Here is a 26,091-nt window from a genome sequence, read left to right on the forward strand (position 1 = left end):
TGTAGATATGTTTTCAAATCCTTCATGAGTCGTACTGTGAGAAGGGATACAAATGGAGAAGGCTGGTCCTACAAATTCTGGGGGCCCAAAACATTCGCATGTACACTGGAGACAGTGACTGCATGCGAAAACGACGGCCTTTTCCAGCTGAGTCCTACCTTGGGTGTGCTGGCGGCGGGGACCTGCGGAGAGGCCTGGCCGGCCTGACTGGACACCGACGTTGAGCGGTTGGGTGAAGCGCCTCGTGACGAGGGCCTTGATCTCCGGCCCCGGGGCCGGAAGGCCGCCATCCCCTGGCTGGCACCATCCGCTAAAATGAACTTCTCCCGAAGTTCCATATTCGTCCTTCCTTTGGCTGGATCACGTAGCACACAACGAGGCACACAAGCAAAGGAGGAAGGGAAACAAAAGAGACACTCAATCAATTTACGGGAAGAACAACCAGCGGGCACCACAGACCATGTTGAGGATTTCAAGAACATCTTTTTGCCATGCCAACTCCAACTCAGCATCACAAAAAGTTAAATGCATTCCTTTACAATGCATTCCTTTTGGATACAAGTAAGTTTGGGAAAGAAAAAAAAATAGTGTGTTTATTCTAACACTAAACATCAGCAAGAATAACCACTATTAAAGAAAAGAGTCAGCATGAAGATGGAAAGCTCATGCTATAATATTGTTAATCCACCAGCTACTGATGCCTACGCGGTTTCATCGCCCTTTCCGCACACTGAGAAGACAAGCCAGTAAGGCGGGGACTGTGTCTTTTGCATGTACCACTGAGGTAAGGAGGATGCCAGGTTTTTTTTAACACTGGAATTAATTAAACAATAGAATTACACAGAATGAGAGATGGCTTGTTAATCATGATGACAACATATAAACTCTCAGGTTTTTCACTTAAATGAGGCAACTAGTATTTTATTGTATGCCTCGAAAAACTCTGTTTAACCAACATGCAAATAACAAACACCAGACCCGAGGAGAGGAGATAATCAGTGATGCAACGCTCATACAAACACATATGCACGCGGAGAACACTCCACAAGAACCCAATGAGCAACATGTTAGCATGTGTTTGATCACTCACAGAACACCTACTGTGCAACACACCAGAAGTGTGTCAACGGTTCAGAATTTAAATTTGGAAGCACCAGCTCAGTTGGATATGAGTTAAGCCATACGCGATGGATGAAGCGTGTTATCTTAAAACAAATGATTAAAGCGAGAATGTAAAAGTAGGAAAGAGAAAAGGTAAGAGGGGAGAGGCAAAGAGAGGGGTTGCCAACCTATAGTAGGCTGAGTAGTAGTAATTGAAGAGTTTGATTCCGAACGTAACATTTTACTCCCATGATGATGAACTAGAAAAAATGACACAGGATACCAATCACATTAAAGAATACTGTTAGCAAGAGAAGAAACAAAGTACAGTAGTTGAATATGCAAAGGGTGCTCAGATCCAGCTTTTAGCACACATTTTAGAAGAAAAGTTGCATCAGGAAAGGAAGCACTCAGAGATTTGACTCTATAAGAAAAACGTATTTGGAAGACATGGTTGCAGCCATGTTACCCTTTCTAAGCAACTCAGCAGGACACTACACATTCTCATGTCTTTGTTTCATCAATGGAGGCACATTACTTTTAGGCTGCGTTTACTGAGAGGGGGAGTTTTTGTTAGTTTGCCCCTTTTCTGGGCGTATCTGTGACTCGCAGAGAGCAGAGCTACTTGTAGGGCTGTATGACCATCCAAGGTGCCCCTGGCAGAGCAGCGCTACCTCTGATACACCTGTACATCCAGGTGCCGGCACTAAATTACCCAGGAGGCCCCACTGGGAGAGCCCTGGCCTCTCGCTAGGTAGCCTAGTAGTATCAGCACAAATATTTGTTGTTTGTTTAAGAGGACTGAAATGAGCTCGCTGGTTAAAGAATATCACGGAGTCTTACTGTTTGCTTTTTTCAAAGAAAAATGCACCTACTAAGGGGACCTAACAAGACACTGCAATCAAATGGCCACTTGTGATGTAAATCAGTTAAGAATTCCAAAACTGACCATGGGATCTGAAAAAAGGAAAATGAAAAGACAGTCAAGGACTCTGTGACTGGTAGATATGGAGTGAGCTATATAGTATCATGTTTATATTTTTAATGTGCTAATCCACAGCTTCAAAGTAAAAGTCGAGTTAGCCATTGATGACTAGTTTTTAAATGTTTAGGTATTACTTTCCTTAACTCCCCCCCAATTAAAAAAACACTTTCACTTTTAAACTTTTACTGTCCGACATGTTCCATCTTCTTCACTTCAATTGCCTTTCATTTTACTTTGCTATTTAATGACAGATGAAATCTTTTCCCGAGGTGGTGTAATTACTCATTTTGAAAACTGCATATGGGAATATTTCATTAAAAATGTCTACTCTAGTATTTCCTGTCTAACACTCTCATATTTATCCAGAAGAACTAAGAAAAAAAAGGAGAAGAACATGGTTTACATGATTGCCGCAAGTTCTGTGGGAACTTTAGGCTGACAGAGACCAATGTGAAACATCCACTGTTGTAATAAATGACCAAAATTAGACCCCGCATGGGTTTGAGGCTGGGAAATAATACGAAACTGATACACTTTCACGGTGTTAGTATCCTGACATAGCGTCTCCTTACCCCTGCAAGGATCATTTTTCACTAAGAACTCATCAAGCGCCATCCATCCACCTCCAACACGAACCATGACAGTGCTTCGTAGGATTCGAACGAGCCTCAGTTGCTGGGAGTCTCCGAACTGTGGAGATGAAAGACAGAACCTCTAATTGTCAACCGTAAGTCTAAACCTAAGGATGATGTGCAATCTTCAGTAGGTTAAGCAACCAACTTAAGTTTCTTGCTTAGTTCACAGCGATTAGTAAAGTCTCAGAAAAAAAAAGGGGTTTGAAATGATCTGCGTTAGACGGCTGCATGCTTGATTGAGCCCAAAGGAAACAGTTTGAGAAAAGCTAACAAAGGTTATCAAGTATGATATCGAAGCTTTGTTCAAGAAATGATTTTTCTTTATGATAGAAACAACATTAGTAAGGCAGTAATTGAAAGATGCTTCTAGAAATTAAACACAGACATGAAAATAAGCACTGGTCCACCTTGCCAGGGCTTATACAAAATAAGATTCTAAGGAAAATTTAGTAAACTCAGATTCTTCTTAATGAAAACTTCCTCTTATACTAAAACTGTTTTCCACTGAAATCTGTGGGAATAATCTCTGTAAGCTCATTCTGTTTTCTCTAAGAGCAGTTTTGACTTAGAGAGAGAGAGAGCAGTAAATGAACATTTCTAGCAATAATTTCATAGTCAACTAAAATTTCTGGATCACTAATGAACTGGTAAACCAATCTGTTAAAGGCCGGATTCGTGTGCCATTTTGGATTACTGTAATGTGAGAACAGCTAGTGACACATTATTAATGATACAACTTTCAAATCTAAAAGGCTTTCTCTTAAAGCTGTTTGTACCATAATTACTGACACTAATATGCAATTGTGCTCTCACCCTTTCAATGGATTCCCAATCACTTGGATATGCTACAAATTCTGCCAGTCAGAATAAATGTCTAGACTACAGACAGTTTTTGATCATAAGATTTGTTTTGAAAGCCCATGAGAAATAATTTTATACTTTTAAATCATTTCTAATAGGCTCATGTTCAGCTTGTAAAAATCACCATACTGAATTTCATGGTTGCCAACTCAACAGATACCAGAGCAAAATGAACAGTCAAGTAAACATAGATTCTTTCAAAGGCAGGTAAGATGCAATTGTGACTTTAACTATTTGTTCATGGTTCATGATAGATAAACAGAAAACTTCATTTTAAATAGAAACAATCTGCTGCTTTTCAATATGCTTTACATTGAGTTTCAGGAATAGAACCTAAAACAAAGCCAACCCATGACCCTGAAACTCAAAAGGACCTGGAAAGCATGTAAAATGCACCAGTAGGACTCATGCGTTTTACATCAACCCTTTTTATATTGCTATTTCTAGAACAGTCCATTTTCAAGTCCTGAGACTTAAACTTTCCTATAATTAAACCGGTTCCTGAAATGTAAATTAAAAATTAAAAATTAAAAAATATATATTTATTTTGTTAGAAAAAAACTTGGTGCTGCTAATAAGCAAAGGAAAAGGAAGGGATTTAAAGAAAATTACCCTTAAGAAACCAGATAATTAGACCAGATACTTTCAAGATTATGTTCAAAACGAAAGGAAAATTACTATCTTATAGAGATATTTCAAGTCTCATAAATATAACTTAAATATACTTTATTTTGAGAAGTTATTTTCTAGACAAGTAACATTGCCTTCAGAATTTCTCTAATTTTCCTAACAGCCAAATCATGATATAAGAAAAAAATAGACTAATGTTGCTCTTTGTGTTTTCAGTAAATAAAATCATTATTTAAAGTGTGCATTTTTCTCATCCTTTGCACAAATAAAAAACACTACCCCAACCGCTGACTCGGAAAATAATGAGAAGTGAATAGAGCAATAACTTTTTATATGTTATGATTAATGCCAAATTTTAAAGGACCTGAAGTTTTAAAGGATCAATTCAAAGGACCTGAAAATTTCTATTTGAAAAAATTATGTGCTTGCAATAAATGGTTGGATAAGAGGGAATTTGAAACTTAAGATACAATATGGCTTCACAACTGAGTGGCAGAGTAATGTCTAATATGATACGGTCACAGGTAGTACAAATAGCACATTCTGTCCAGAAGCAACAGGGAAGAACTCTTCTCCTTTGTTTAAGTCAAAACACAATTTCTTTTATCTTTAGTTCTAAAAATTGCGATCATGACACAGTGTCTCTGGACAATTTATACTGCCTTCAACAGGAAGTCAAAATGGGATAAAGTGTGGTTTAGGATTTCATATGAGAGATACATTTCTTCAAAAGTAAGAATACCAGTTAAAACCTCCAGAGTTGAGTTTCTACTCAGAAGATGCGAAGCCCTAAAATTGGGGATTTGGGACAAACAGGGCAATCGGTGCTTTTTGGAGAGAACACGTAACTTGTGGCTGAGTGCCAGGGAGACTTCTCACTACTCTGTCTTCCCACGTCCCGGTCCGATGCTGGTCCTTCCCCGGCTACTGTAGACCGTGTGACCTCAATGGTTAAATACAGTGTAGAGATGTGTGCAGAATCAAATCTGTGCTGCAATGAGTGTTTGCATAAAATACATATAATACATTATAAACTGGAATTAAAAATTGCATTTGTAACACTGTAAGCAGTCAAGCCACAATTTATTATCTGGTTTGCTTAAAAGTAATCTCCTCATCTGAGACACACGGCAAAAAGGAATCCTGGATCAAGGACCCTTACAGCGTTTACAGAAACACTACGCCAACCAACAATGTAGTAGCTAGGGCAACAGCATGGGGAAGATTGGCCATGGCAAGCTTTAATGGCTATGAATTAAAGTTAAAAAAAAAATCATTGGGAACTTGAGAATACATTCCACTGGTTTATACCTGATTTCCCAGGAAGAACTGATAAAAAAAAAATGAAAAATGGAAGAAAGACACAATTAGTTCAATAGGAAACTTTCTATATGACTCTAGAACGAACACACACACACACACACACACACACACACACACACACAATCTTTCACACTTGGGGCTCCTGAATGTAGTATCTAGTTTAGAAATGTGCAGGGCCCATGTGTCCAGACTTCAAACCAAATAATCAGAAAATTTCCTATGTAAGTTTTTTTGAAAAGTTGTGGGCTTCAAATTTAGGTTAGAAATTCAAATTTGTAGATGAATATTTTTCCATGTGGAAATACACAAATTAAAATTTAAATAATTTCATTTATAAGTAACATGCTATATTAGAGAAACTCAGCACATTTCCTGGCTAGCTACTACATATAAGAGAAACCCCAAAAAAGAGAAAAAAGCAAGAGAGGAGTGACAAAGTCACACTAGTCTTCAAATAATTATTTCGAAGAAGGTGGACTGAGCTTTTGAGACTTTGAATGAAAGGAAAAATAACTGCACAAGTGGAAAACATTGTCTCTTTTTTCTTTTTTTTCTAAAAATGAGTCAACATTTTTAACCTTATGGTTCTGGCTTGAAATAGCTTTGTTATTAGAAATATGAAAACTTACCTGTTCTCATAATAAAATATATTACAAGTTACATGAAGCAACCTGAGTATGTAAGATGTGTTTTCCTCCTTAAAAGTGATGTACATGTCAAACGTATTGTCCTAATTTACAAAATGCAGGCCATCGTTATAGAATTTACGATGACAAAAGTTGGAATTTCATAGACCGTTATGTTGTGATGTGAGGTGAAAGTAATTAGCATTCCTGGAAAGCAATGCAGATCAAATTGTATACAAACTTCAATTTTTCTCCTTCAATAGAAATAAATTGTTATTTTGAAAACTTACCCTGTATTTGTTATCTCCGATCTGTTCAACTTGAAATCGTTTTGCACATTTACACTTAGCTACTTGCCTTGTCACCTGCCAAAAACAATGATGAAATGTCCACTTTAATGTTAATATCACACTGCGGAATCCTTTAAAACTTTGACAAGACAACCCAAAATGAAATAAACGCAACAGCTGCATGGATTGTACAGGTTATCCTGGTGACACACGCTGTTGTTGTAGGCGGTGGGAAGATAGTGAATATACCTCATCCTCGATTTTGTCGGCATCGGTAACAGGTTTATACGCGTCTTTATTCGGATGAAGGGCTGCTACAAACTCATAGTAGTCAATGTATCCATCGCCATCTCGATCAAAGATGTCAGCAACTGCACTCATCTCCAGGCGGCTGGTTGGAAACTCTAAAATTTTCAGAGTAATAGTAAGTAGCATTACTGAGGTATAATCGACAAATAAAATCTTAAGACAAGGACAAGTGTATGTTGTGATGACTTGACACATGTACACATTGTGAAAGGATTATTCCCATCAAGTTAGTTGACACATCCATCACCTCAAATATTTATCTTTTTTTGTTCCAAAACCTTAAGTTCTACTCACTTAGAAAATGTCAGTGTCATAGTACAGTACTGTCAACTACAGTCACCACGTTGTACTCTAGATCCTCGGACCTTACTCACTGTACAGTGAAAGTCTGTACCCTTGTACCAGGCTCCCCCTGTGTCCCCTCACCCACCCCCAGCCCCTGACAACACTTTTCCACTGCCCGTGGGTTTAACTCTGTATTTAGATTCCACGTATAAATGATAATTAAGATAAATAAGATACTCTCAGAATACTACATTCCCAATTCAAGTTTTTAAAATCTGCTATTTATAGTAACATTTGACAAAAAGATTTAATCTTTAAAAAGAAAAAAGTAAGAGGTATAACATGTTATACCTCAAGACATTCCTGATTGTATTATTTTGATGTTAATGCAGCCAGTTATTATCAAGGTCATCAAATATATTAAAATCCTTTTATGAAGCTGATTTACATCCTAACAAACGAACCCACTATGTATAAGACCTACATTCATCTTTAATTACCGCACCAGGGTGAATCATTTGAAATTGCTATTTTTCTAGGTTGAAAATTGTTTAATATTAGCAAGTTTCATATGGTTCAACTACCACTTTACTTAAGGAGCATATGTATTTTATACATATGAATATATACATTCATATGACTGTATTAAATTTCCTTTAAGAATTACTTCCAGTAACATCATCCAGAGAAACCACATCCCTAGGACTAAACTATCAATAAAGTGACAAATACCTTTAACAATTTTTAAAGAGTTCCAGTTTCCTACTAATGACAATGATCAGAATGTCAGAACAAAAAGAAAGGAAGAGAGTCACTCGCATTCATTGATTTCCCATTATATGTCAGGCAGAACAAACAATCTAAGAATCAAATATTATTAACTTTCTTATCCTAACGAGGACACTGGTGCAGTGCAACAAGCAACATACGAACTGTGGCTACAAGATTACGGAGTGTGCCTGACTCCAAACCCACACATTTCACTAAGGGCACTTTTCACTGAGGGCTGTGACTTCACAGCCAAGTTTCAAGGCTATGCTTTATTGGTAACACGAGTTTAAATGATGCTTATTTTCTTTAAACATTACATCATTTACAGTCACCCCTCTTGGGGCTTACTTGAGGAAAGAATTCCATCAATAAATTCTTGTCGAGTTATTTTCCCGTCCTGATCTTTATCAATTCTCCTGAAGAAGTCCATCACTCGAGATTTCTTATGATTCATCCACCTCATGTATTTTTTGCGCCATATATCAAAATCAAAGTTGGCAAATTCCCTCAGCTGGAAAGGACAAAGTGTATTTTGGTTAATTCAGTGCTCAAATTATATCTTACACTTTATGAATAAAATTAGTTTTGATGATCTTCTAGATAATGCATATATCTTTCCCACTTCAAAAAAAGGTATGATCTTGCATAAAGAACTCAGAAACATTTTCCTTGTAATTTCACTACTGTCACTGGCTTTTCTTTACAAATAAAAGAAACAAAGCTCCTCAAAAAGTCAAACTGAAAAAAAATGTTTTGTGTGTTTATTTATTTGGAGACAGAGAGAGAGAGAGAGATGGAGGAGGGGAGGGGAGAGAGTGAGTGAGAAAGAGAGAGAGGAAGAGAGAAAGTTGGGGAGGAACAGAGAGAGAGAATCCCAAGCAGACTGCACTGTCAGCGCAGAGCACAATGTGGGGCTCGAACTCACAAACTGTAAGATCAAGACCTGAGTCAAGATCAAGAGTCAGATGCTTAACCAACTGAGTCCCCCCAAACTGAAAATTTCTGATCGTGCCAATATGACAAAGGTGGACTGCCCCAAAGTAACACCTCTGGAAAGTTAGAAAGTTCTCTGCCCACTGGGCACCAGGCCCAGCTCGGTAGCACTAACCTCTGTTCTCTCTCTGCTATTTAGGCTTCTAAAAACTTTCCAGTTTCAGAATTTGAAACTCTGAATCTCAGATCACAGAATATAAATAATGAAAATATCTGAATTATAAATGGATATATTTCCCATTATATTTCCCAGGTAATACCAAGGAAACATTTGTCAAGCTGGATCTTTGCTTTTTAATTTTTTTGAGAGAGAGAGAGCGAGCAAGCGAGCAGGGGAGGGGCAGAGAAAGGGATCAGTAGAATCCCAAGCAGGCTTTGTGCCACCAGCACAGAACCCAACATGGGGCTTGAACTCATGAACCATGAGATTATGACCTGAACCGGGATCAAGAGCTGGATGCTTAACGGACTGAGCCACCAGGCGCCCCAAGCTGGATGTGACTTCTTTCCTTAAGGAGTCGGCTTCTGCTTACATTAGAAACATTAGAGTTGACCCTTGAACAACTCTAATGGGTTTGAACTGTATGGATCCATTTACACGAAGGTATTTTACAAAATAAAAAAATGTATTTTCTTTTTCTTGTGATTTTTTTTGGTTTCTTGTGATTTTTCTCAATATCATTCCTGTTTTCTAATTTACTTGATTCTAAGAATATAGTATACAACATATTTACAAAATTCGTGTTAACTGATTATTGGTATCAATTCTGGTCACCAGTAAGCTATTAAGCAGTTAAGTTTTCAGGGAGCCAAACATTATACATAGACTTTTGACTCCACAGTGTGTGGAAGGATGTTGGCGCCCCTAACTCCCATGTTGTTCAAGAGTCAGCTGTAGTTTTAACTTCACTGATTCCCTAAATCCACATCCCACATATCAGGGGTGCTGCAGATACGAGTTTTCTAACCTCTTCCAGTCTGTCCAAGGCATCATTAAGCTTCCTCCTTCTTTCCAGCGCGAGGAGCCAAACTTGCTGCCATTTGCTCACCAGTAAGTTGACCCTGGGATTCTTGGTTTCAATTTGTGTCTGTGATCCAGAAGGATATAGGCTTGATGCTGGGAAGCGCTTTCCTGTAAAAATACAACTTTAGTTAGGAGAGCAGTCTCCAGGGTTCTGAAATGCATTAAGGCCGGGCCTTTATCCTGCCCAGCTAAGACTGAATATCACCTTAACTATTTAGAAATACCCTATTTAGATGATGCATAATGTTCAAGTCCAAATCTATTTTACCTACCAGGGATCATATACTCTTTATATAAATTAGAGAAACATGTCATGACAGGGGCATTTAAATACTGGGAAGATCTCTTTATAAAAATGTTTAAAACCATTTTCCAGCTTAAAATCCATGTCATTTCCATGACAGTGAAGTACCTTGTGAACTTTCTTGTTAAGGCATGAAAAAAGAAATCTCCCAGGACAGTGAGACTTATCTTAGAATCAGCTACTCAAACAGCTGTCCTTCTTAGAAAAAAAAAGGCTGAAAGGAGGGCAGGTGAGGGCAGGAGACACTGGCCATTCGTTAGCGTCAGAGCAAGACACCTTACAAATTCCAATCAAGTACTGAACTGTGTGGAAAATCCCAGCTTTCACCCAAATCCATTTTCCACTGAGACTGCATGTTTCCTGTGCATAGTCTCATACCCCAATTTCCTGCCTTACTAGTTTTCTCCTTCCTTTCTGGATATTTTTCACAAGTTTTTATGTCACAGAACAACTGTCTCAATCCATTTTCCTCATCTAACTGATTAAATGTGGCCCAGAAAGACTACTGGCCTAAAGTCACGGAGGAAGTGCATGTCCAAGCTGGGATAGGCCCTGAGTTCCTGACTCTTAAAGGGCTTTACAAAATATCAATAGCTAGTATCTACTATGCATTTAACTCCATGCCAGGAAGTATGCTAACCACCTCACACACAGTAGCTCATTTCATCCTCACCAGAATCCAATGAGGTTAGAATTATTCCCGTATACAGATGACTAAATCGAGGCTCAGACAGAGTTTAAGTAACTTGTCCATGGTTATACTTCCTGGCTGGTAAGCAGTGAGAATAGCCAAGAAGTCTGTCCCCAGAGTTCTTAATCGCATTGTTACCTTGCCCCCTTATGCAAAACAGTAACTAAAAGATCTGAAACCATTTTTTTTAAATTAAGGGACTATTCAAAATACATCACATATACCACTATTCAGATATAAACTTTGCTTCTTTTATTTATTGATTCTAAAAAATTTTTTATGCTTTTATTTTATTTTGAGAAAAAGAGAGACAGAGAGTGGTGAGCAGGGGAGGGGCAGAGACAGAGGGAGACACAGAATCTGAAGCAGGCTCCAGGCTCTGAGCTGTCAGCACAGAGCCCGACACGAGGCTTGAACCCACAGACTGAGATCATGACCTGAGCCGAAGTTGGACACTTAACCAACTGAGCTACCCAGGTGCCCCAATTTTGCTTCTTTAAAATCTTCTCCAAACAGCTATTATTGTTTTAAGTGTCACTTTGTGACACTCTTTCATGGAGTCAAGATAGTCTGAGAAGTAAATAGAACCTGAAGTCACCTGAACATGGGCAAAATCTATTGGATTGCTGGTCACTAATGAATAGTTAGGTCACGAACTTTATCCAGGTCATGGTCATTTCTGTTACATTCCACCTTAAGGTTACTTCTATAATAAAAGCAAATGGAGATGATGATTTCTGTTCTTGTTGCAACTTTTTTCCAATTTCTTCTAGTTCATCTAAAAGACACCCTTCAAGCAAATAAAGTTACATATAGAGACGTGGATATATCTTTTTCCTTATTTTTAAATAAGTTGTTACAATATTTGAACCCATGTATTCTTTCAAGGAAACCTTTTATGACGGAGAGCTCATAGATAGAATCACCGATTGTTCTAAAATTTCAAACAACAACTGAAAACTAACTTCCTTGCTTAACCATGTTCATTTTAAAGAAATTAGGGGCGCCTGAGTGGCTCAGCAGGTTGAGTGTCCGACTCTTGCTTTCAGCTTAGGTCATGATCCCAGGTTCGTGGGATCGAGCCCCATATCAGGCTCTACTCTGAGTGTGGAGCCTACTTAGGATTCTCTCTCTCCCTTTACCCCTCTCCCTGCCTCGCACTCTTTCTCTAAAAAACAATAATAATAGTTAAATAAACTGGCTACTTACTTCCTGCCCGTCCCTTATCCAGGACAGGAATATGGGACTGCAATGAGGCAGGATCGGCGGCTCTTCTCTTGTAGGTCTTGGTCACTTTATCCACATCGGGTTGTTTTCTGGTCATTTCCTCCATGAAGGTCTGAAATGTAATGTCAATTAAATACAAGTATACCAGAGAAAACTATCTCTAGAAGTGAACTAAAAACAAAAGAGTAAAAGAACCATGCTATCATTTCTGAGAAAAGGAATAAACATGTTACATCTTTGGGGGGGAAAAATATAAGCTCACATAACAAAGTATTTACTCATATGTAAAAAATATCAAGTGTTATATACCTGGTAAGTAATCACAGAATCGTAACAGCAATTTGTTTTAGTTTGAAGACCACTCATGGGAGCAGCTGTTTAATGAATATAATCTGTCTGGGTATCAACCAGGATCTTCCAGAGCTCCCAAGCTCTTTCTAAAGAATCTGACAGTGAGCATTTATCTGCAAAGCACCTAGTTAACTGGGTTCATGCTTAGGACTTCTCTGTAGCACATTTTCACTTACATATTTGAAATATTTAAGATGGCTCTGATGTACAGTGATGTAAAGCAACCACATTAAATGTGGATATATTTTAAATAGTCCTGTTGACACATATGCTATGCCAAGGCAGATAAAAGTTATTCAGGTTCAAGTTTCCAGTCCAAGTTTTGATTATCTTGCCATTTCTTATCTCATCTCCTTAGGCTTATTGACTTAGATACCCCTGTATCTGGAATATGTGGCAAAGGCACAGACTGTGTTGAAAAGGGATGAAAAAAGAGGAGGGGGGTAAACGTGAAAAGCAGAGTAACACATTTCTGGAGTATCTGCCCCACGGGAGAGCTCTGGTCACAGAGGATACAGGGTGAGGCACTTCCGGGCCGTTATGGACATGGATGGGTCATACCTTTATTAAAATATAATAAAGATGTTAACTCTTAGCCAACTAAGCTGACCTTTAATGTTTCCTTTTGTAAATGTATATTAAACAAACAAGCAAACAAATGAATCAGAGTTAATGCAACACCCATCCCATCATTTCAAAGTTTAAAACAGATCAGGATAGAGAAGTAACTTTTTTTTTTTTTTTTTTTTAGCAAGATGGCGTGTTGCCTTGTAGAAAGAATATATTTGAAGTACTGATGGTTGTCGTGGGAGATGTTTAGCACCAGCCGGTGGAACAGAAGCAGGGAGCAGTAAAGAAGGAGATGGCCAAATGAGAGAACAGGAAAGGAGAGAACAGAGCCAAAGATAAAAGTAAGGACTTAGAAACCGAGGTGGGAAGACTTGAGGGTATGAAGGTAATGAGCACAAAGCAATCTCTTCAGCAGTATGGCAGTGGTCAGGATTGTATTTCTTTTACCTGGTGCTCTGCAATGAGGGCTTTCACCTCTTCGATTTCCTGGGGGATGACTTCTTTGTCCTTATCACTAAGCGTGGTTTCAGCCCACTGCAGCCACGCCAGCAAAGCTTCCAATAATTCCTGTTTAGCAATGAGCCCAGCCAGAGCACTTGCTAACCTCTGTTGATGCTGCTTCGCCCAGGCCAGCACCTGTTGGGAAAAAGAGTTTCTCTGAATTTCTCCCACCTTAAGTATTTAATTGATGTAGAAACCACAACATTTAAATGTGAATTAGGATCATCCAGGGCTGGACTCATACACTTCCAGTCTTTCTAGCTCCCATCTGTGGTACCAAGAGCTGGCTTGCGGAGGGCCTGAGCGTCCTTAGTGAAGTTGGTCTCCCTTATAAGTTTAGAGATGGGTGTCAAACACAACCCAGGTTTCCTCTTGTTTTCTAATTTAAGTTCAAACAGGCATGCTCTGGGGGCATGTAGGTGGGTCAGTTGGGTAAGTGTCCAACTTGGGCTGAGGTCATGATATTGTGGTTCATGGTTTCAAGCCCCACATCAGGCTCACTGCTGTCAGCACAGAGTCTACTGTGGATCCTCGGTCCCCCTCTCTATCTGCCCCTCCTCTGCTTGTGCTCTCTCTGTCTCAAAAATAAATAAGCGTTAAAAAAATTCAAATATGCATTCTCTGAAGGATCAAGTATGCTTATTCCATGTAGCACTGAGCAGAAATAGAAACAGCTAAAATCTTAAAATACAGAATTCAGGTCATGCATGTACTTCATTCCACAAGCATATACTCATCTGAAGTACAATTCAGGTGCTGGATTATTCAACAGAGACAATGTGCAGGTGGGACCAAAAGTAATACAATGACCAAAATATTTGCCTTTCCATGTTGCAGGGGCATAGCTATAAAACTACTTTATTTTTTAAAAATGACAGTGAACCACAGAGACATGTGATGCACACAGGAAGGTATGTCAAAGAGCATTTTTCTTTGCAGAGGCCTCATGTTCCCAGGGTCATAAATGCATTGCAGTTGCCAAGTTTCCACACCCTCAATTCTCAAAGCTGCTGCTGCTCTGATGATGACCTGAGACACACTGACCTCCTCAAACCTGGCCCGGATGATGGTTATCCAGTGCTTGATGGTGGTGATGGAGTCAGGATGGCACATGGCCAACATGGCGTCTCCCATGCTCGTAGCTTTATTCAGCGCGGCTCTTTTTTCTTCCAGTTTCTTCATGAATTCCTACAGCAGAAACAAAGACTTCGATTAGCTGTTGGCACTGGCTGAAAACAAAACTCCGGGGATACATATGTGACTGTCAGAGTTAAACAAATAAAGAAGACCTTCAATTGGTTTATTCATAGCTGGGAGAAATTCACTAATTGGGGCATTAAGAGGGGAGAAGGGGCAAAAATGGGAAATGAAGTACTTTCTAACAAGTCTTTCAAAGTACGAGTATAAGGTGACATCTCCTGCTTTACAAAGTATGTTATGCAAAATATATACTCTTCTAAAGTTGGATATATTATAATTACATTAATGGAGAATAGGACCAAGAGAGACCAGAGTACCAAAGACAGAAATAATACTGATTGCAAAAAAATACGTTCTAACAAGGAAGATGAGAAGGTTGTCTATTTAAAATAGCAGGAACTGTGCCAGGAACGATCGGGATATGGACCAAAACACTGCTACGGAAGACAGAAGGCTCGGCAAGGAACAGCCCAAATGTCCAGCAGGAGGGAGTCAGGGAGAGGCTGGAGGCGCGGGGGGCCTGCACGCCAGACAGCCGGTGTGAGAGGAGCCCCTCTCAGAGGCCAGGACAGCCGTTCTCTGCCCTGGAAGGGCGAAGAAGCCTCAACAGACCTTGAGAAGCTGAAGGACTGCGTTGACACTCAGCACTGCTCATGCCATGTGATCAGGGTGATCATTTGAAAACGTGTTTCCTACAGTGTCTTGTTTTCCACCAGGTCTGTGAGGCTGTAACATGACTCCTACTCTGGTATTTTGCTATCTTAAACTAATTTGTGTATACAGATATCTACTGGATGTTAAGGTCCACAAGATCAGAAGACTGTCTTATTCAATTTTGAGTCTTTGTGATGGAATACATACTTTTTAACTTTTATTTACACATTTTTCTGTGTAATCAAGGCTTGATTAACAATATACTCCATCAACATGACTTACTTTTTAAATACCATGACCTACTTTTAAAAGTATTTTAATTTTCCCCAGTATAGACCTACTTAACTGGAAGGGGGAAAAAAGCGGGGCGGGGGGGGGGGAAGGCAGGGGGTGTGGGAACAGAGAAAACCAGAGGTCAATAACAGCTGCACTCTTCCAAGGACAGGTGATCTGACCATACACTTCTATGTCACTCCTAACCTAGCAGAGCCTGAGTCCTGCCCAGAATGCTGATGCTGGACTAGCAACCCCTGCTTGCATTCTGTGCTCTTCCAGCCCTGTCTTATCCTAAGTGATTTGTGCTCACTTGGGAAAGCCTGCCAGTTTTAGAAAGTGGACTATACTGAGAAGTCTCTAGTCTGGGGGCTAAGAAATTAAATACTGTTTTACTTTTATTTAGTTGTGTGTGAAGGAAGCGGGAGATCAGAAAGAATGAATGATGTTACTGCAATTTATTATTACTAAGCATCCCTTTATAAAATTGTGTGTAATTTAAAATATTTGGGGGCACCTGGGTGGCTCAGTGGGTTAAGCGTCGGCTTCAGCTCAGGTCGTGATCTCACGGTCCATGGGTTCGAGCCCCGTGTCGGGCTCTGTGCTGACAGCTAGCTCAGAGCCTGGAGCCTGTTTCAGATTCTCCCTCTCTCTCTGACCCTGCCCTGCTCATGCTGTCTCTCTCTGTCTCTCAAAAAAAAAAAAAAAAAAATTGGCTGCCAGCGTGGCTCAATTCATTACGCACCTGACTCTTCACTTTAGCTCATGTCATCATCTCATGGTTTGGGAGTTCAAGCCCTGTATGGGGCTCCACACTGGTAGTGGGGAGCCTGCTTAGGACCTGCCTCTGCCCTGCTTGCTCTCACGCTTTCTCTAACGTGAATAAATAAACTTAAAACAATTAAAAAAGTATTTAAAGATATTTTGTTGTTAAAAAACACCCCAGATTACTGCCTCTGCTCTTGATACCTGCCTCCTGATATTTCTGGGGGTTCCTTCCTGCTGTGAGGATGGAGATACCACAAGTGGGCTCCCTTCTGTAAGGTGTTAGGTGTGCAGCCTGGGCTCCAAGAGGCTACTCTAAGACCAAAGCAGTCAGTGGAACTCGATGCTGGCTGATGGTCAGCCAACAGGAATACAAGATGTTTTCAAAACATTGAACTGAATAAAAAATTCACAATAGATTTGCTGTAATTTTCCTACTCTTATATTCCAGCTTCAAATTTAAATGGTCTAAGTAACATTTCATTCTTGCAGATAATGTTGGACAAGCTCATACCACTTTTGTTAATGACAAGGCAAGATTTCATTGCTATAGGTTAGGCAACCCCTCAGTAATCAACTTATAGTAAACTGTAAGAAGTCTCCACAAAGGATACAATCCATGTGACACCAGAACTAATGATATATTTCTAACTTGACCATGAAAGATGAACTCATTCCGTTGGTGTTAAACAGAACGTTTAAATGGAAATGTTGACATCAATATCTCATTGAGTGTTAGCATTGCAAATTCCTAATTTTTTAAAGCCAAAGATTAAAAACAAAACAAAACAAAACAAAACATGTGTTAAGAGGTATCTGGACCACTCTCTTAAGGGTTTTGCTAGTTCTATGCATTGCTACAAAATAGAGGATGACCTAAAAACTCAATGGCCAGACTTTTACTTTGGTTAACTATTCAATAGTGTATCTACTTACAGAATTCACTTTTAATTTATAATTTATACTATGGGCTACTTCTCAGAAGAATTTAAGTGGATCTCATTGAAAACCAGAATTGGACAGAGATTTAAATATAAAATTTGAACAAGTTGTTACATTTCTTGTCTTACTTACAAAGGTCAAACTTATTAACTCACAATCCCAATGATTTATAAATAACTTTGTAAATGCCAAACACTCATTAAGGAAATTTTATCTTTGAAATGCACATACATTGAAGTGAAATGAAATTGAAGTTGTTGGTCAGAAGCCAAACAACTCCCTAGAAAACTCCCTGATTTTAGAATAGCCACCCACTTCATAAAGAAACCATGAAAAGATAGCTATACACATGCAGGGGCATGGGGACGCACCTATGCAATCAAGGAAGACACAGAAATTCTCAACTGTACCGATATCCCTAATTACTTCTCAGGGAGGGAAATATTCACGTAGTTGATATTTACGATCACGAGTCTACTGGATTTTCTCATTTAGTTTTACTTAGCATTCATGTAACTCACTTTATGCTGATCAATGAGAGTGCGAAGAGCGTCCTCGTCATCCGGGAGAGCGCCATGGAAGCGGAGGGTCTGCTCCGCCTCGGCCAGCCACTCCAGGAGGGCGTGCACCACTGAGTGGAACTCCTCCGCCTGAGGGTTCACAAGTACACGCAGACAGACAGACAGACACACGCACCCCGGAGAAGATCCCCAAATATGCTTGTTAGTATAGATTCCTCCTCTCAATGAAAAAAAGTCTTAAATTGATTAAAAAGATTAAGATATATGGTGCTACATTTTACAAATGTAAGACCTCTAATATATCAACAAGGTCTATATGAAGACTAATTCGCCATTTGAACAACCTGATTTTAGATGCACGGCAGCCCACTGCACAGTCAAGCTGAAAACCTACTAGAGCAGCACTTTTACGTGAAGATGGGGAAACTTCCCTCTGTGAGTAATTTACATTCTTGGCAGGAAGAACAAGGCAAAGATGCTCTAAGAACCTCCTTCTCCATGACTGTCCCGGTTAAGGAAAGAGGAGCAGAACGCTTCCTCACAAGAGCAGTTTGCGCTGAGGCTTCCAGACCTTTCTCACTACGCCCGGCTGCAAGGGCGTGACTTTTACCTGGCGCAGGGCTGCCTCCAGTCGCGTCTGCTTTGATATAGAAAGTGCACACACGGTCTCCCAGCGGGTGCTTAATTCCTGCATCTGGACCTTGACCCAGGAGGAGTCGTCTCGGCTGCCCTCTATGAGCTCTCGTGCCGAGCGTTTCAGGGCCTGCACGCTGCTGGTCCTCTTCCCCAGTTCTTTCTGGAAAGCCTAGAAGAGGATATTTTTATATAAAATTAATTTTTAATTATGACATCAAGCGAGTAAAACGACTGCTTGGAATATGTGTACACATGACATCATGCACCACTCTCTAAGACCTACAGCTTAATGACCCCTCCTTTTCACAGAATCTTTAGAAGCTCAGTTGTGGCACACTGCTCCTACCAGAACACTAAGAACACGGTCTTGTATAAATGTGTTCAATCTCCTAACATTCTCCTGAGAAAACAAACCTGAGTTTTTTAAATGACACACTGGATTTAAATAACGGCAGCCATTCTTATTTCAGTTACACAAAAAGAAGCATCAAATTCTTTTTTTTCTATGATTCTTTAATATGGTGCCTCAATTTCTCTCAAATCATTACTTTAAGTGCCTAAAATGTGCTTGGCTACCTCATTACTCTTAATTAATAAACATTTCTCACAAACTAACAAATAACCAAGCAGTCCTGGGCTGCTGTGAGGGGGTACTGGAGGTGATGGCTGGGAGTCTCACAGCGACTTGCCCGCAGGCTTCTTCTCTGTAACATGGCTCCAACTTTCACCGTATCCTGACAGCTAACATAGAATGTCCAATTTTAGAGGCTTAAATCTTTGTCATTTTGGAAGAAAAGCTTTATTCCCCCCCCCACCTTGCCTAATTTTGATAAACTCTGAGGTGCCAGGAGTTAAAGTGGCTTCTTTTGGCCACAGACTTAATCCAAGAAATGAGCCCAGGGTACTGTGTTTCTGATCCAAGAGTCTGTATATGCAACTAGATCTTTCAAATAAGTAACCTTATGTATAGAAATAAAATTAGCTTATTTTTCTAAAAAATGATCACAAATGAATATCACTAATCGCATTTTATAATTTTGGCTGTATCCATGAGTTTTGATTCTGATAATCAGATCATTCATAAATAAAAGTGAGTCCATCTAATGTGTGACTCTTTTCTTGATTTCACTCTACTAGTGTTAAATAAGGAGTGCCTATAGATAGACAGACACACAGATGCAGAAACACATCCATACACAGGCATAGAAAAGACAGCAGCTAGCTATATAATCTGTTTGTGGTTCGATGAGCCCAATAGTTCTGAGCAGACCTTCCAATGTACTTTGTATACTTAAGTCTGAGCCTTCCAACTGTATTACTAATGCTGAATGATCAACTCAGTCTTGATGACCTTTAATATATAAAAAACCTGGCAAGTGCTGAAGGGAGTAAATATTTAGACAGTGAGTTTACACAAATGGCACTTATGTAGAAAGCAACATTACACTATTCATTACTCGTTGAATGAAAGCCAAGGAATAAAAAAGTTTGTATTAATCATGCACAAAACATTTGTTTCAATATAGGCAAAGCAACAAAACTTTAAATTTTTTTATTCTGTAGACCTGATCACTGTCCTTCATTTATTATTTGAGTTTTTGGGAATATTCAAATATAAAAACACTTTTTTTTTTTTTAGATATAGTGAGGTAACAGAACCAGAAGAGGGGAAATAAATATGCAAAAGGACCAACCATTTAAAAGGGCCAGGTAAGATCAAAATAGGATAGGTAAGGAAGTATAAAGAAAACATTTAAAAATGAAATGAATTTTCTGAACTCAAAAATAATGAAGAGAACTACAACACGAGTTACGTATGGTGGTGCGTGACATCCATCTACAAAGTCTCCTCTGGTTACCACCACTCCACGGCAGTACCATGTCCCACAAGGTTGTGCTCAAGGTCCTTTTGGTTGTAATACAACATTTTACTATAATTTAGGACCTTACACTCAGTGTCAGCTGGATGTCTTGCATACTCCTTTTGACTGGCACAAAAATTTTGAATACATTTCAGGAGATTGCAAGAAACTGCTTTTCTCGAAGTAATAATCAAATTCCTCAGCGTGTAGGCTGGTATCTCATCGCCTGCTATAGTTCAAGGGGCAAGTTTAAAACAGTTCTTTTAAAAACAGAAAAGCAGTCTATCTTGACCCCCAGAGATCATGTCACAAATCCATACACTTATGCAATGACCAAGTTCTGGGTCAATGAATGAAGACTTTTAAATTATATTCCATAATTATTTATATGAATAATGAAAGACTGTAAAACATTCTTGGAACATGTATTAAAGCACCAGAGAATAAAATCACTTTCTAAGTTCCAAAAGGTTTTAGATTTGGAAATTGAAAAAGAACAATCTCACTGATACTAAAGTACCTTGTTTGCATCACTTTTAAAGTTGGCTTCCTGAATCTGCTCAAATGTACACATAAATCAATATTAAAGACCAGTATGTAGTATGATATACAGTCTCCAGTTTTTAAAAGGCTAAGTTAAGGGGTTACATTTTCCTCTATATTCATGATAATCAAATGAAATCAATAAAATGTCCCAGGTAATAATACCTTGTGATTATCGATCAGATTCATCACTAAATCAATGTCTCCATGGACAGGCTGGTCTTCTGCCAGCTGGGGTTCAACTCTATACAGCCAATCAATAAGGGCCTGTAAGGCATCGGTGAATTGTCCAGAAAATAACAGGGCTTCCTCCAATTTGTTTTGTCTGAGGAAAGAGGTGGAAAAAAATCAATGTTAGTGACAAAAAAGCCACCCTCCATGTCCAAAAAGCTAAAATCCATTTATGAAGGCTGAGAGTACTCAAAGAAAAAATAATGTATTGGTACTCACTGCTTCTTCTCCACTTTCCTTAGAAAGTAAGAAAACCTTTTTCAAATTTTCTTTTCTATTCCTTAAATACATAGCATGTGTTCTTGGAAAATTCCCTCATTATCACCTCTAAAAATCTTAGCCCTTTTGGTTTAGCCCTTAGCCATAAAAAATATGCCCTAAAATTTTTTAATCCCAAGCAGGCTCTACACTGCCAGCATAAAGCCTGATGCAGGGCTTGAACTCACAAACCATGAGATCATGACCCGAGCCAAAATCAAGAGTCAGATATTTAACTGACTAAGCCACCCAGGTGCCCCTAAATTTTTTTTTATATTTTGAATTATCAGACAGTAAAGTTGACTTTTCTGAGTGCTCTATGAAGTTTAGCACGTGTATAGACTCACGTAACTATCATAATAATAAAAAAACAGAACATTTTCATCATCCCCCAAATCTCCCAAATGTTGTCTGTCTTCATAGCCTGCCCCATCTCCATCCCCTGGCATTCATGTGTCTGTTTGCCTTGAAATCATTTATATGACTTTGTAAAACAGCACATAAGCTTTTGAAATCGAAGGTTTTAAAGATGTTTTTTACAAAATGTTTGTTTATTTATTTTGAGAGAGAAGGAGAGCACGAGTGTGCACGGGAGAAAGAGAATCCCAAGCAGGCTCTGCGCTGTCAATGCAGAGCTGGAGCAGGGGCTTGATCTCATGAACCATGAGATCATGACCTGAGCCAAAATCAAGAGTTGGGTGCTTAACCAACTGAGTCACCCAGGTGCCCCAGGGTTTAAAGGTTTTTAAAAACCAACTCCAAAATTTCTATGCACCTTCCATATATTCTTTAGGATATATTTTAATTTCCTTTTCTCATATAATTTTATTATTAGAATATAATATTCAACCTTCATACTGGCAAAAGTAATTAGACTAAAAATCTATGAAATATTTGTAAAGATTTCTAAGATTTTTGAATTCTTCTACTATTAGATATTTGAACTGGCTGAAGTGTAATGAGAAAGAAGACTGGGAAGGGGTAGATGGAAGTTGGAAGGGAGCCCTGGGGTCAGATGGGTAGGATGATGCACGACATTTTGAGGAGCCTGTGTTTTGGCTCGTGCTCAATATACAATAAGTTCCTAAAAGGTATGAGGCAGGGCAATGACAAGTTCTCACTTAGTTTTTAAAAAGACCACCCCAGTAGTTAAATGGAAATTAGATTAAGGAAAACAACAGCAAGTCAGGATGACAGGCTTGGAGAATGATACCACTTTTGAGTAAATTGAGTAGTTAAAAATAAATAAAAATGAACAACAAAGCCTTCTCAGTGCAGGTCCTATGAAAGTGGGGCATTAGAGAGGAGGGGTTCTCAGGCAGAGGAGGTATTTAAGGTTCCTAGAAGGTTCCTACAAAGCCTCACTATAGCATGTTTGAAAGACGCCTACAAGGTAACCAAACTGCCTGAAAGAACATTTTACCTTTCCACAGACTTTCCACAGATGGTGTCCCATTTGTCTCTGAGTTCACTCAGCATGTCATCCAGCTTCAGGTTGTCATCGGCCAGGGAGGTTTTCTCCTTCAGAGAGCGTCCCGTTCTGTTGGTGGTGTCGTAGACAGAATGCTTGGCTCCAAGTGATTTCTGGAACTCCTGTATGTTTAACAAGAAAACAGTGCATTTATTTCTACTTAGGATTATGAAGTAGGTAACAGACATCACAAGAGGCATCCCTAATGAAAGGAATCTAAACACAGGAAGGCATCAGCAAACAGGTCAGATGGTGCATGTAGTGCCGTCCTCTATACAGGAACACACCAGGGTGGAAAAGAATCCTTGTATTTTCAAACTGAAGAACTTACTTGTCTCAGAAGCCACATATCTTTGAGAGTACCTACCTTCATGAAGAAAATAATTTCAAAGTAGAACAAATTATGAATCTTTTGTAGCTATAAACCACAACGGTATACTAATTATAATAAAATGGAATTGCTAATCTGCTATTGAGAAACCCAAGATTCTGGAGAGGAAAAAGTAGTTAACACTCAATGAGTAACTAAAGGTTTATGTGGACACAGGATGACTCAATGTGTAAATTTACTACAGGTGTTTCTGTTTGTTTGTTTGTGCGGTTGTTTTGGTCAAATAGGTCTGCTGTCATGCATTTTGAATGATTACAATGCTGTTACGTATAATTTTATCTGTGAGCCAGGATGAGGAGCAAATAAGAACCACATCTCAAGATTCCTATGTTCCAACCTACTGCTCATTCAATTTACCTCCCTTGGCAGACTCTCACTCCTCCTCCTACTATGATGCCCTATGAAAGTCTCACAAGATCGAAAAGATTACTTTTCCAGTATCAAATAGCTATATTGCTAATGTGACTTCTATACTTTTACTATTTTTACATTGTTAATCCACATGTTTGTTTATGTAAATTTCTCTGTGTGGGAAAGATGGATCATATCATCTTTCTACACAACTCAATTACAAGGTTTTCTGGAGTAGGGGCGTTGTCTTTGCAGGCCTCTCTCATCATCATCTTACATTTTGTGTGTGTTTGTGAGTGCATAATAACAAGCATGAGACCACTGCTGTTGCATACACAATCTCAGAGACGGGGAGGAAAGAAGGTCAACTTAATGGGCATCTTACAAGCTCCTAATATATCATGGAAACACTAATACAGTGATTCTAATCCTGGAGACACATTAGAATCACCCTAGACAGTAAAATTGTATGCAAATGTATAGTGTTCTAAAATAACCTTGGTTATCATTACCTAATGCATTTTTATTGCCTTTAAAACCTAGATACTTTAAGTGCCTTAATATGACTAAGATATTTATTTTGTCTTATCATAGGAGGCCACTACATCTGGGAATTTTTTTTTTAGCAATAAATACCATTACAATACCACACTATTTCTATAGTTTGTTTTCTGTAATTATTACTTTTTCTTGTTATTCTAAATAGAATGTTAGTTTTAGAATCAAGGTATTGACAGATTTTTCTTCAAAAGAGCAGATGCATAAAAAATGTTACAGCTGAATATAGGGCAGATTAGAACTCTTTAAAGACAGAAAAACAGCCAAAAGAGGACAGAAAAGACTTCCTTTAAAATTGGCTTCAGGTGCCTTGTACCCTTATCTCAGACAAATGCTGACTTTGGCAACAAGTCACACCAGGAAAAACAGAGGATCTAGCCGCGTTCCTCACATATTCTTATTCCTAGGATTCTCCAATTTAAATACACAATATATTTTCATAAGACATCATGACATGACATCTACGTTCAAGTTCAGACAGGCATTGTATTTTGAGAAGGAGGCTCTCATTCTTCCATCAGAGGGGGACAAGGGACGGTGTTGCTCACCCTCCCTGTGCTGTCAGGACTGAACGTGGCAGTGTGGGGCCAAGGGGCCGGCAGGATGAGCCACTCACACGCCCTCATCTGGTCCTTCTGCCATCCTAGGCTCGGGACCTCCCGAGGTTACATAGAACCAGCAAGAAAGCTATCAATCGGTATGAATACTATGGCTAGGATTTTCTGATGGTGATACACCTTACATCACCCCATTTTCTTCCAGCTTTTAAAAAATTATCATGTTTCAAGAAAAAATAGATGATTAATTGATAAATAGACAGATAGATACTTAAAACTATAAAATTGCCTTTGCAGGAACCACTCTCCTTTTACCCATTACACTCACCCTGAGGGCTGCTGATCACTTTATTACCAGAACGATACACCCAAATTCAAAAGAGTGGAGAAGGATGCGGGGGGAGGTAATGTTCTTTGAGCGCAATGTGGTAAGAATATAAAAGTTAGAAAATATAAAATAATATGTTCTTATGTCTTCTAGTCTACACAGGAAGCCACTGACTATTGAAGGTAAGGATAATATTTCATATACCACACATACACAACAAAATACCAGTTTGTGCAGAGACAACCAATTTTCCCCCACTCAACTGTTTGAAAGAATCTATGAGGCAACATTTATATTACTTTTTGCTATAAAATTATCTTCTGCATAGCACTTGGCCTATGAAAGAAATTATAAGACAAGACAGATAAGTGGAAAAATTGAGATGCTAACCCTTGAACTCCTCTAAATCTTTTAGGTTGCAGATTGTAGGACATTTCCAGTCCTAATTTTGTATATTTTCTTTTAACAATTGATCCTAGAATGATGGGGGGGGATGGTCAGCAGAGAGTAAAGATATTATTGCTACTTGACCAAAGTGAAGGGCAGCTGGTTTTAAATTTAACAGAGGTTCACAGACAGCCTTATTTTTCTAGTGATGAATAAGTACATAATCAAGTAAGAACTTAAAAGTGATCTTGAGATCTAGAACGATATACACACTTTTCCTAATTTTAGACCCACCTTATGCTGTGCAAGTTGTGTTTTTATCTTGTCTGGGTCATTGGCGATTTCCAGTTCAGAATCCAAAGATTTCTCTGACTCCTCTAGCCATTCCATAAGTTTACTCCAAGCTTCATGGAACTGTAAAAGAAATGCACACCTCCGTCCAGAGAATTTTCTGGTATGCTCACTATATCTGAAATCTAGTGTATTTTTAAAATAGAAATTAATGTTAATGAAAATGTTTAAAATAATTAATTCAAATTTCCCCTAAAAAAGAAGACAGTAGTAACTTTATTGGATTCCAAATGTCTCACTAACTCTTGGTTTCCGTGGTCGTGCCCCCACGGTCACTTTATTATAACTCATTCAAACATATAAACTTTAACAAAAATAGAAATGGGCCTAGAAAT

General features: G+C 38.8%; 1 protein-coding gene across 7 annotated transcripts in view; it reads right to left on the bottom strand.

The window, feature by feature from the left end:
• DST (dystonin) overlaps positions 1-26,091 on the bottom strand; it is a 489,005-nt gene that overhangs the window by 5,612 nt on the left and 457,302 nt on the right. For 5 of the 7 annotated variants that reach the window (XM_029945267.1, XM_029945266.1, XM_029945272.1 and 2 more), the window contains 16 exons: positions 25,700-25,819; positions 22,786-22,955; positions 21,039-21,198; positions 18,443-18,637; positions 17,833-17,961; positions 14,522-14,665; positions 13,424-13,612; positions 12,038-12,167; positions 9,778-9,941; positions 8,165-8,327; positions 6,701-6,855; positions 6,452-6,526; positions 5,524-5,541; positions 2,659-2,776; positions 1,290-1,361; positions 159-355 (listed from right to left, as the gene is read on the bottom strand). In XM_029945267.1, coding sequence (XP_029801127.1) covers positions 159-355; positions 1,290-1,361; positions 2,659-2,776; positions 5,524-5,541; positions 6,452-6,526; positions 6,701-6,855; positions 8,165-8,327; positions 9,778-9,941; positions 12,038-12,167; positions 13,424-13,612; positions 14,522-14,665; positions 17,833-17,961; positions 18,443-18,637; positions 21,039-21,198; positions 22,786-22,955; positions 25,700-25,819 — 2,199 coding nt within the window. The remainder of the gene's footprint in view (positions 1-158; positions 356-1,289; positions 1,362-2,658; positions 2,777-5,523; positions 5,542-6,451; positions 6,527-6,700; positions 6,856-8,164; positions 8,328-9,777; positions 9,942-12,037; positions 12,168-13,423; positions 13,613-14,521; positions 14,666-17,832; positions 17,962-18,442; positions 18,638-21,038; positions 21,199-22,785; positions 22,956-25,699; positions 25,820-26,091) is intronic. The other 2 variants (XM_029945269.1, XM_029945270.1) reach the window with 1 other exon arrangement.

This window comes from Suricata suricatta, chromosome 7, assembly GCF_006229205.1.
Source record: "Suricata suricatta isolate VVHF042 chromosome 7, meerkat_22Aug2017_6uvM2_HiC, whole genome shotgun sequence".
Classification (NCBI taxonomy): domain Eukaryota; kingdom Metazoa; phylum Chordata; class Mammalia; order Carnivora; family Herpestidae; genus Suricata; species Suricata suricatta.